The sequence below is a fragment of the Athene noctua genome, chromosome 2, assembly GCF_965140245.1.
Source record: "Athene noctua chromosome 2, bAthNoc1.hap1.1, whole genome shotgun sequence".
Classification (NCBI taxonomy): domain Eukaryota; kingdom Metazoa; phylum Chordata; class Aves; order Strigiformes; family Strigidae; genus Athene; species Athene noctua.
In genome coordinates this window covers 44397562-44410519 of record NC_134038.1, presented here as the reverse complement: position 1 = coordinate 44410519, position 12958 = coordinate 44397562, and the positions used below count along the sequence as shown (strand labels likewise).

The 12958-nt window shown below is 36.4% G+C and overlaps 1 protein-coding gene across 1 annotated transcript in view; it reads right to left on the bottom strand.

The window, feature by feature from the left end:
* Positions 1-293: 293 nt before the first annotated feature.
* Positions 294-12958, bottom strand: part of ALKAL1 (ALK and LTK ligand 1) — a 37065-nt gene continuing 24400 nt past the window's right edge. Inside the window, exons 2-5 of the mRNA XM_074897729.1 lie at positions 10170-10223; positions 6236-6316; positions 3829-3905; positions 294-905 (exon numbers count right to left, since the gene is read on the bottom strand). Coding sequence (XP_074753830.1) covers positions 3841-3905; positions 6236-6316; positions 10170-10223 — 200 coding nt within the window. The 3' untranslated portion in view covers positions 294-905; positions 3829-3840. The remainder of the gene's footprint in view (positions 906-3828; positions 3906-6235; positions 6317-10169; positions 10224-12958) is intronic.

Sequence of the window (12958 nt, the reverse complement as noted above, 5' to 3'; positions counted from 1 at the left end):
TCTCTTCATCCTCACAGAAAGCTTTTGTTGTTCACAGTGGGTGCATGATGCATTTTTGTTTGCACCTCATTCAGCTGAAGAATATGTATCTGAATAAAATGTACCACCTGAAAATGAAATGCTGCAAAAAACTAAACCTACAAGTTTCTTAGTGGAAGACTATTTCAAGTTCACCAGATAAATTAAATTTATATATTAACTAAGTAATCTCTTAATAAATTTAAATAACCCCTCCTGGAAAATAGTTTATTTTTATGTTCTTTATTCCACCAAAACTGCATTGCAGTTTTCCAGTCTTTATATTTACATTATTTGCAAATCTTTCCATAAGTGCCAGTACAAATGTAACTGATGAAAGTCCAGAATAGTCATACAAATGTTCCTGAAAGCAAGGTGCATTTCTGAGCAAGTTTTTTTCTGATGCGCAATAATATATATGTATATATTAACAAAGCTTCATAATATAAAATATCTTCCATGGCAAGTAAAACTTCCTCACTTACAGCTTATTCAGATTTCAGTTACATAGACTCCTGCATTTCAAGTTAGTGCAAATAATGAAAGTAAGAGCCTGAGCAGAATGATGTAAATACAATGGAACAAGAGAAACAGCAAAACTTTACCAACTCCCTGCATAGGGTTATAACATTTAATCAGTATATCATTAGTATTCTTTATATACAACGTATTTAAATAATTGGCTTGTCTGAGCTATAGGCAACAAATTTACAAATTAAAATAAAATAATGTTTCACACAAATATGGAATGTCCAACAAATATATGAAAATAAAATGCATCTAGTAACAAAACGTTGTAAATCAAAAAGGTAAAAGATGTCTTCTCTGTCTCGGAAGATTTCAAGGCACTTTCTTGGCAAGTCAGAATTCTCTCCTTAGTAGAAAGTCTGCAAGAGAAAAGGACATACCATTTCATAACTACTTTCAAAACACAGAGGCAGACCGCCTAGTATAATTCTGTTTATAAATCACAGTTTCCTGTGGATTGCATAAATCTGAAGGTTAACTCCAGAATGCCAGTGGGTCTTGCCCTCCTGTGACCACCCATGAGTTTTGCCGCGGCAAATCCTCAGCGTTAACGCTCAGAGGTTTAACACGCAGTGGTCCACGCTGCTGCATCTTGCGAGGGAGTGAGTGTCCCGGGCACAGAGGGACGCGCATTTCTAGATTCGGGGTTTCAGCAGATTCTTGGCTTCTATTTGCAAAGGATCTGAACTGGAAAAATAACCCCAGACCCAACCGAAACCCAGTCTCAAAGCGGCGGCGGTCCCTGCGCGCAGCAGCCCCGCCCCCCCCTTCCCCGCCCGCCCCTCTCCATGGTGCTGAAACCGCCGCGCCCCCCGGCAGCAGCCCGCGCTACCGACTCCCGTGGGAAGATCGGCGCCTCCCAGGCAAAACCTCGTTTCCTTTTCGTACCCGGGTACTTATAGGAGAGGGAGGAAAATATTTGCATAATGTCACTGCAGTTCCTTTTTATGAGGAAAACGCAGCCTATTTCAGGACATGCAGGAGCAACGTTTAAAAATAGTTGTTGGTCTTTCAAGGGGGAAAGCCTCCTTCTTCAAGTCAACCTAGAATCTTCAAGACTCTCTCAGATGTTAAAGCAAAGGCAAATTCCCTTGAGTAAACAAGAACTATGAACCTCTGTCCTCTCTAAGCTAGTGTTAGGGTGGTGAAGGAAACGGATCCTGTGTGCCAAAAGGTGGAGTAGAAGCAATCACAGAATCATGCTAGAAATGCAGTGTTACTGAGGGATGAACATACACAACTCCTGTGCTGCCCAGTCTGTTTGGACGGGAGAGAAAGCCTCTCTTCATCCCGGTCAGGAAAATGTTTCAATTCCAAAACAATACTGGATATGAGTAAACATGAAGACCTAAGCCTGTCTTATCTCTAGTGGAAAATAGCCACTTTATCTACTCAGTGGAGAAACAGGGTGAGAGAGCAGAGAGGCAGCTGGGAAACACTCAGATCATAACTCTACTTTTTCCTATAATGTTTTCTCTATTTTTAACAGAGAGAAAGTCAGCCTAGATAAAACTTTAAGTGAACATAGTGCGCACGAGCTGCTAACATTGCTTACCGTTTAAACCCTCCCTTCCCCATATGTCATCTCTTTGAGTGTATTTTTGGAAGACAAATTGGAAGACCTGGCTTTGCAAATCATAGCAACTTTTGATCCTTTTGTATTTTAAAGATGGAAATAGCATGAGATAGTTGCTTCTATACTGTGGATATGGAGGCAGATCTTTGACTCATCCTCTTGAAAGAAAAGAGAAAAAAAAAGTATCAGAACACCCAGAAATCTTTCTGGAAGCCCTGAGCCATGAACCCTGAGGCATAAAGGGATACAGATGAGGGAAAAACAGACTAAATAGGTGAAAGTGCAGAAAATGAGAGAGTTCTAGGATATTTTAGAAAGCTGAGTATTGAAAGAGAATACTAACAAACAGGAATTTAGGCACCTCAAAAAAACCCAAAACAAAACAAACAAGACTTTATAAAAAAAGAGTATTCAGAAAACGATTCCTGGTCTTAGTCATGAAAAGAAGATCCTGGCAATGTAATGAGATCCCTAGGCAGTTTCTGGTTCAGTGCCCCTGATATATTCAAAACCATCTGTAAAACCCGGAAGACAAAAGGCCAAACAGACTGAAAATTGTTACCAAAAAAAAAAAAAAAAGAAAAAAAAAAAAGAGAAGAGAAGAGAAGAGAAGAGAAAGAAATGATGTCGTTTCTTCTCAGCACTGAAATATTGCCATATTCTTCAAAGCATTTTCTCACAGCCACCAAAATGAATCCCACCTCCACTTGGAAATCAAATCTGCTAACACTGACTCATATCCTACTCTTCCTTTCTTATTCTTGATTAGTATGAATTGAAGTCTTCATGCAGGAAGAACTGACATACACAACTCCCCCAAACTCCGAGCTTGCAGTATCTGTCAGGAGGAGGTGGTGAAAGGATACTATCTTTGAGGAAATTTAAATAAATTCATTTCAGTCATTTTATGCATTTTATACATTTTATGTATTTTATTGGTCAATAAAAACCAGTGCAGTTATTGAAATTACTGTTAGAAATGTAACCATCTCACTGATATTCAAAAAAATGGAGAAAACAGCTCACTTAAAAGATGTTCCTTTTATCAGTGACAATGTTGTTTAGCTGACACTGCTGTTTAACTAAAACATTTGATATGCTCTTCATAAACAAGAATGGACTGGTTCCTTCCACAGCCTGTTACTTGAAGCCTTTAGCTTTGTCACATCTCTATGTTCAGTTTACTTCCATCATCATGAAGTGGTATTAACTTTAGAGAAATCCTCAGCAGACAATCTGGGAATGAAAAGTGGTCCCAAAGAAGAATAAAGTGACAGGGTGTCTATGAAGATTGCACTAGCAGACCTGAGACCAAGACATTCTGCTTTTTCCAGGGATTAACAACAAAACCCTCTTCTGAAAGGCCTGAAATAAATGTGCTGATGAAGTTCTCATGCATTTTTCTTTCACCAACCAAACTCCTTCTTAAATTTTTGAACAGTAAGAGGTCAGCCAGCGCATAATTATGGACTATGGTGCCACAAGTGACTTGTAGGAAATTACAGTGAGGCCTATCAGAGGTATCTGTGCTTCTATGTATTCCCATGAGGAACCAGTCCATTCTTACAGCAATGCCAGAGCTGCACGTTGATGCACTCTGTTAATATCACATTTCTGTATGCATGCCTGATAGCAAGGTACAAGCACGAAGTAAATCACTAGGCCATTCGACAAGTAAGAAAATGAGTGGGGAAAATTATACTTACATAGCAAACATCCTAGGACTGTGTACACAAAGGGCTCATTGCTAATCTTGTTAGCAACCTTGCACACCTTTTGTAATCTATAAAACAAAGTTACCGACAGCAACAATGAATCTCCTTAACCAGATACCCTCAAAAAATGTATAAAATTAAATGTAGAATTTACTAGAATTGTAAAATTGTACTAGAAATTCAGACACTCTACACAGTGAAAGCATTCTATGATGGAAATTTATTAAATTATGTGTGCAAGATGCAAAATTAGATTGTACCTTAACCTAGCCAGGGTTCTAGACGAAATGTGAGTGATAGTAGCAACTAATTTTCTACCAGATTGTTTTCTCCTGAGATGTAGAAGACCAGGTTCAAGTCCCAACTTTACTTGAAGAAATTTAGCTCATTAACTGGGAGGCTATTCTAACCATCAGACTATGAGGTAGTATGAGGTCAAGCTCTTTCAAATTTTTTTATTGTTCCACTTAACAATTAATCCAATTAACATTGATGGAAAGCCATATTTTCCGTGTCCATCTCCTAATCATCAGGCTAGAGATACTGGTGTCCTACTTGTTATTTCTCTCTCTGGTGTCCTTGGTTCAAGTAACCACTTGATTGAAGTGGTCCCTAGAGCCACTTCCATCCTTTCTGATGGAAAGATCTAACTATTTGGTAACAATAAATACTTAGGTGCAATCTCCTCTTGTTTCCTAAGTATTTTAATAAAACTTAATAGAAATAGTGCCAAACAGCAAGAGACTGAATGTTAACCTGGGTTTGATTCTTCAGGGAATGTTGATACAGAATATAAGCATGTCATCAAGGAGAGAAAGTAACTCATCCTCAGACACCCTATGGTGGCTAAGGTGTCCCTGAAAGAAACTATTAAATCCCTCTAAAGAGATATGAAAAGATCCTAGCTATGATCATCCTTGATAGTTATTCTAAACCCTGAGTGCTGGATAAGGTGGAGACAGTTCTGAGGATTTAGCTCTCTTTTTCAGATCAACAGAACATTTCAGATTGAATGAAACTTATTGTCTGCTTTGGGTTTGGTTGATGTAAAGGAGAAAAAAAGAAACTGCTTTTGTTTTAATTGTATTTTTTACCTTTTTTTTTTTTGATAGTTGAACCTTAAAATCAGTTCTTCACACAGTCATAACCACAATCTTTTTAAATTTAGAGGAAAAGCTATTTAATTAGAAGATAAATTTTATGACTGTGTTTCTTCATAAATAAAGTCAAGCACTCAGGCAATACAGGGGAGTCCGAATAATGTTCATACACTCTGGATCCATGGATCAAGGTATGCAATATGCAACACGCGTGGTATTTTTCTTATGCAAGCATGTAATAAATATATGTCTAGTCTACTCATATGTCTACTTACAAATCTATATGTATATCCTTCAAGGATCAGCCAGGGATTTCTATATTCCAACTTTTGATCAGTGTAAGGGCAGATGGAGACAAGGGCTGCTCCAGCCCCCTTCAGAAGCCAGATCCTCCAAGGTACTGAGCTTTGGAGAGAGAGCATCTCAGCTGCTCACAAAAAGTGCTTACCATCTTTGTAAGTGATGCAGACAAAAAGTGTCATTATTTTTTCATGTTAAATGCTGAGAAATTTCCAAAGTACTCTGCTCCACAGTTTGTGTTTACACATCACTAATGAGATTCACCTTTTCTAATTAAATGGTATTGCTTATTTTCCACTAACTTTATTTGAATTGTCCATTGTATACAGAATGCTGAAGTAACTTTTTAAGGGTTTTATATTTTGTTTGGATTTTTTGTTTGTTTGGTTTGTTCCTTTTATCCATTTAATAACATCTGTGACAGTTCTTTTTCAGTCTCTCTGATAAAATTACATTCAGGCTGAGTTAAAGCAAAACTTTTGACAATCTCATACTGGAATACTGTTTGATAAGAACTGTATGTATCAGTAACAAAAACGATTAATTAATTGATTTTATGTTCTTTAAAAATGGGCATACAATAGAAAATTATCACCCCAAACTAAAACATACTAAAAGAACAAGATATAACCATACTATTGCGCATAAGAGAAGGTTGAGGATGGTTCAGATTTTATCTTGTTGCACAAGTTAATAAGTAGAGGTAAAGGAAGCAGGAAGGAGAATATGGTTTCATATCTGCCCGCTACACAGGCGTGCCCGCTTGGTTTTTCAGAGTATAGTTCTCATCTCATTTATGTTAGTCTCACTTTGAAGGAACTCCATTATATCTTTGTATATTAGAAAAAAATCTTTGTACATTAGAAAACCTTTGGTATATTTTGTATTAAAGTGATGAAGTAAAGAGCAAAAGTTACAAAAGGACCAGAACATCAAACACTTTGTAGAAAATTAAGGTTGCTTTTAAACAAGTATCAGGTAATTTAATTAGTACTTACAGGCTGGTGTTGAGCAGTCCCTTGTGTTGTGATACAGTCGATGAAAGTGCTTGCTACACTCTGATGAAAATGTGACTGGCCCTGTTTGAAAGTCAGCAGGAGTTAACCACAAGCTCTCAGCATCACTGCTTTGCAGTTTCAATTAATGACATCAACACATAGAATTAATTTCCATGTGTTTTCACAAATTTACATTTAATTTTTTACTACACCTTAAACCATTATGATGTAACACAAGTATAACAATGCTAATGAAATAACAGAAAGAAATACTATCGTTATTCTATTATGTTCATGATCTAACAGAAAAATGGCCCTTAGAAACAAAGGACTGGCTTAGTCTTGAAATTCCAGTAATTCAAAATTAAGAGTAAAATTTCTTATATGGTGAAAAATAGAATGGTGCAACTACAGCAGAAATTCCTTTGCTCAGTAGTCAGTACTCTGATGTAGAAAGAATAATGTAGATGGAATGCAGATATTATTTCTAAAGATAAATAAAAGCAACATTTTAAGCAACTATGAGTTTCTCAGACTTGGAAAATTGAAGTATCTTCATGTATTAGTGCTTCTAATTTGCACAAACATGGTTTATGAAGTTCTGAATATACAATGTAGGTGTTGAGGAAAAAAAATGACAGCTGAATAGCATCTAGGAACCTGATTTGCTGTTAACGTAGTCCTAGCAAGAAGGCATGCAGATATGCAGAGGGCAGCATGTGTTTCAACGTTTGGGTGAGGCATATCCCTGTGTGCCCAGGGTGTAGTGTACTGTGTCTCTGTTCTTCCAGCCTGTGCTCCATTCACTAGATATCAGTGTCATCTGGCCACATTAATATCTGATAAGAATATATAGATACTAGTCTCCAAAACATGGCTCAAATGTAACAAGTTGCCAAAGAGCCTTTCCATGATTGCTGATAGCCTGGGGAAGGTATTACTTATGGCATCTGAGTTGAAAGCAGAGCAAAAATGTACTATTTGCATCATGTAACCTGCTTAGCAAAACTACCACTGACAGCTGGGGATGAACTTCCTGTGATTTGGACAGAAAACACTGACATGAACTGACACTAACAGAACAAGACTAAATTTAACTTGCATCCTCAAAATTCAGCACAAATAGAACTAAGAATAGCTTGTTTCAAGCAGTCCTGCAAAAGGACCTATAAGAAGCATGCTGCTTTGACTAACTTTCCTGTCAAAGGAACATAGTAAGCATTTCTGGGCAAAAATTATTTATTTCAGAACTTGAAAGGTGGTTTTATCAGCCTGGTAAAACGTACCAAGACAGTTCAGTCTGAACAGTGGAGCTAAACTGCCACAAGCCTGAGAGAAAACTCCTATCCATGACAGTGAACATACTTGAACATTAGATATATTTCACAATAATTTGTTGATTTCATGAGATTTTTTCAGCCACAGATAAGCTTTCCAATAAACTGACAAAGCAGCCTTTACAACTTTGAACTGGAAGATTGTTGCCATTTTTTATCTGAGTGATTAGGCTCGACAAAGTAAGTTTAAATTATCCAAGATATATGGAGATAACATCAGCTTTTGTCACTAAATAAATTCCATGTCCCTTCAGATAATGTATGGTTTTCTAGCTCTCTTTGCCATCAAAAAATGGGCTGTTAATTTTATTTGTGCCTTACAGAGCACTCTGTGTCAGCTGGCTTTTCAAGCTGAATTGATAGATAGCTTTATGACTCAGAGGATTATTCATGATTTTTCCTATGCTCAAGGACTGTTACATATGGGTTTTATTTGGCTTTAAAATGCGTCTACTATTCTTGGCACACTAGAAGTGTACAATAATTTTCTTAACCCCGAAACTGTAAAGATAATGTTGATTTCCTCGTCTCCCCTCTTTTTCATAACTTCATTAGTTAGGATGTTCTAACTCTTGAACTAGTAAGGACTAAATCTGAACAGTTTACTTAAATAAGGTTGATAGGAAAAGGATTATGATTTGAACAGAATCAAGAAAACCAAAGTTAGGCTGTATTTTAAGAAAATGTCTATGGATTACAGGACCTAATAAAGCTGTGGAAAAAAAAAAAAAAAAACAAAAAAAACAAACAGGAAGAAAAACACACCACTGAAGAACTTAGCATAATTTTTAAAAAGAAGGAACAAAAATGTAGGCAGAAATTCTGAGCAAACAAAGAAATAAACTTCAATAACTTTGGAATGAACTTTCCTTGCTCATCCATTCCAGCTAATGTTAGTCAAATAATTTCAGCATTTTTTATGGTAACTACTCCTGCAGAAAAGGACTATTAATTTAATGAATGGCTCCAGAAACAGGCCTTCAAGTATTTTTTTCTCTTTTTCTTTTCTATGATTTAATATTCTCAGAATACTTTCTGTGAAACTCGTAGTTGTTTTTCACTGTTATTTTTGAGTTCTTGTTCTGTATTCATTATTTAGTTACCCTAGATTCTTATGTTGAGCTTTTTATGGTAGCTGAGCAGTTTCCAAAGTTAGAAATGAAAAGGAAATGGATTAAGTATTAACATAAGCAAATCTTTCTTGTCTGTACTCCCCAGGAGAGGCATTTTCAGTATTCCTGTGCTACATAGGATAGCATAGTTGGAATCTATATGTTCTTTTCATTTCTTTCTCATATGGACCGAAAATGGCAAGGTTCATAATTAGTGTGTTTACTATAAGAGTGAAGGGCCAGCTGGGTGTGCCACATTCCCTATTGATGCTGTTCGGCTGCAGCTAGCAGTTGGCAGAAAGATCCTTAAGGCCGTGCTTATCCTAAAGGTTTGAGGACACCCTCCCCCATGCAAAAGAGACAACAAATTCTTTCCCTTCTTGCCAAGAACTGTCTGAAATTTCCAGCAAGGAGGAAATGTGTAATTATTTCCAATTCTCTTTCTCATGCTCCAACCGCCAACTATTTTTCTAGTTTTTAGTTTTACTAATCCTAATAACATTGAAAAACACCAACAGATTTGCAGTGTCATACTCTGAGACCTTCACTTTTCTGAATTACAGAACATTGGGAACTGGAGAGTAAAGAAACAGCACAAGCATGTTACTGTTAGCAACTCTTTTTGCTTATATTAAGAGGGTACATTTTTCCAGTTGTTACAAAATAGAGTCCCAGAGGTAAGTGCATCATACAACTTCATCTCAGTTTTCAAGTACAAGTACTTGACTGTAATCATATTAAACTTTCATATTTGTAATAGCAAATTATTTTTCTGATTCATTTACACTGTTTAATCCTTCCTTGTTCTATTTGTTTGTCTTGTTAAAATAAGCATCCACACATATACATCATGAGAAAGAAGACAATTGTGTTTCCCTGTTAAAGTGAAAACCTACATTACCAAAAAGGTCTGTTGCTGAAAGATATATGCAGTCCAATAAGAAGTTTTAAAATTGGTGAACTTGGAAATAAATATGGTAGAACTGACAAAAAATATAGAAAAATTACATATATTTAAAATAAAAAATGTACTGAGTTTTCTCATTAAAATATTACTTGCCAGAGATAGCAGATAGGTGCTCATGCATATTCCGCTTCTAACACCATACTGCAAGTTGTTTGCATGTACATATACAATGCAGTATCTACAGCATACAGACATGTATACATTCAGTACCTACTATTATTAAACTCGTAGTGTAGCTGCAAACCAACATGCAACAGGATGATAAAAATCAAACAATAGGGTTTAAATCATAATGTTTTAACTTATCATGTTTTGAAAGTTATTTTAGGCTAGATTATTCAAAAAGAGACTGAAACCTAAACATAATTAGAGTTCTGTAAAACCTTCTAGTCCTAAACAATGCAAATTTCACTTCATGTTAAACTTGATGCAGAACCTCTAAAAAGCTGATGGTATGACTCTTGTGGCTACTAAGAATATGCATATGTAGGTAAATTAAGAGCAATCAGCTGCCTTACCTGTAAAATGTTTTATGAATTTGTCTTTTAGACTGGAATCTCTTGGAAAAATTTCTGAGGAGAAAAGAAAAAAAGTATGCAATATAGGAATTACAGTAAAATGTTTTGAAAGCATAATATGTCAAGATGTCTGCTGTAAAGAGACCAAATAGCTTCCCAAATTAACTATGATATTAATTATCATTGTTTTGTGTGTGTGTGTACAAACAACACTGTCAAATGTTTCAAGTAATTCACAGATGAATACCAAATGGTCATCCTACAACACACTCTACTGATTTGCTAACAATCATTTCTACACATCTTAGGTCTTATTTGAGCTATAATTTTATAAATATTTATATAAATAATATAAATAAGTTATCATGTTATGACAAGTATTTGTGTACCTGAACATGTAAATATTTACCAAAAATTTACATATTTACCTGAATATGTAAAATACCTAGAGAAATACAAACCAGATACCGTATTTGGGGTTTTGAAATAACAGGTACCTGTCTCCTACAGATCATCTAACATAGATATGAGCCATGCATATTTTCATTGCATTATTAGTCAAAAAAATAGTACTCCTCTCCTGTGAAAATTGCTGTGGGTTTTAAAATACTCCCTCCCTTTCCATATATGGTATTTTTTCCAAAAAATGTAAGAGAAAATACAAATTCCAGAAACAGCCAAAGGAATCAGGCAGAACAGAAATTGGAGCTAATGAAAAAACTACTCACTTTTTTTTTTTCTTTTTTTTCCCAGTGGGATGCTGCCTCTGGCATACAGCAGAAACTTTTGATGCAAGTAAATATGCTCAGAACTAGTACATTTCCCCTTAATCTCAAAAGTTTTCCACTGAAAAACTGTATTAAAAAATTCTTGAGTAACTGCAGTTATTATTGCAGACAGTGAGTATATAACAGATGCATGTTTTGTTAAATTCAGAAGAAATGCCTTTCTTAGCATTAATACAAGGAACATGATTAACTTGCAGCATTAGGACCTGCAGCTAGATATATTTATTCACTAGAAATATTTCCTTACTGCTAATGTAATTTTAAATCTTCATATTCTCCTACTTTTCTTTTCAACTCCCCATCTGAATTAACAACTCTCAGGAGAGAGCAAGTTTCCTTTCATACTATAGGAAGATGTTGGTTATCTGCCAAAATAAATCCTTACCACTGGCTTTAAGCAGTTTCTCAGAGGTCACATGAGTGTATTTTTAGGCTAGGATTTTAAGCTAAGATGCCCAAGTCTTACTGCAACTCAGCAACGTTAGGGGACCTAATTTACTTAAGATTCCTCAAAAATCTCAGTTTTAACTTGTTTCCTTATTGCAAATGAAATACCACTCCTTTTCCATTAAGCTTAGAATTTTACTGACATGAAATGTCAGGTAGTTTAAAATTACACAGAATTAAGCATATGAAAAGCCAAAACAGTAAAACAATCTGTGTGAGTTTTGAACGAGATGCCCTAAGTGGACTAGTACTGATGAATAACCAAAGCCTGGTGAAGGTTGGGCTAGAACAGGCCAGTCTTACTCTGACAAAGAACATTTAGACTTGGTCCTTTCAAAGTCTACAGAATTTGCTATGGGAACAGTAGCTGCCTTTTGCCCCATAAAATTCTTTAGGAACAGTCTGTAACACAGTATACAGCCAAAACCCCATGCCTGAATGCACAGAAGGTAAACCACGATGACATATTTGATGCTCAGGCAAGGGGCTAAGCATTGCAAGCATGAAATTGCAGCTGTAAACTGCGTTGGTAAGCCTGAGAAGGAACACTAAAGGGTCCGCTTCCCACGAGTAACCCACACTGGCCCAAGGCTCACACCAGCCCAGCTACGCCTGTCCCAATAGGGAAAACTAGGTCAGTCATGTGTTGGAAAGTGGCTGAATGATATTGACTGCGTGCCTGCTCCTCCCCTGCTGTGGCTGCCATCCCTCCGGGCAGCAATCAGCTTTTCAACATGTGCCCACGTTTCAGCTTTCTTCAAGTGTTCATTTTCTTAATAGTACAGTGCATTGGCTTGGTAAAACACAATCAGTGAGCCCCTAGCCCTCCACAAAGACAACTTCAGCTCATTTGTATAAAAATCACGGGCAGCACAGGTTACTGGAACACTTCTGTCTGCTGGCTCTAATGGCAGGGGCAACTCTGCCTGAACTTTGAATCGCCCAACACAAGCACAGTAATCTTCTGTCTTCCAGCTACATAGCCAAGCCCTCCTATCTGTACACAGCTGTGAAGCTGAGGTCTCAAAGGACTCAGTATTTCAATCAAACTAATGACCATCTTTTTTGAATAGAATATGTATCACTGACTCCCAACCAGATCACACCGCAGCCAGAAGCAGGATCTCAAGTCCATAAAGGATGCTTTTATAAAGCAGTGAAAAATCATCACAACAGAACCTCTATGCTAGCTTTTCCTGGCTTCTACAAACTCTTAGTTACTCCACCCCCATTTCATGTGGTATCTATCACCTATTAAGACAGATAGTTTCATATCCATTCTCACAATTTATGCTCACATCCTCACAATGCAAGTTAAATTCCCCTGACATACTAATTTCACAAAGGAAAAGCAGAAATAAAAGAAATAAAAGAAATAAAAAGAAAGCAGAATATAATAAGAAAAACTGGCAAAGAATTACTAAAATCAAAACACTTGAAAGTCACACTGGGCATAAGCACAAAAGAAACAGGAAAATGAAAGAATAAAATGTTTTAAGTGTAAAACCCACATGAACAGGAAATATTGAGTGGAGAGCATTTATTCAATCCATT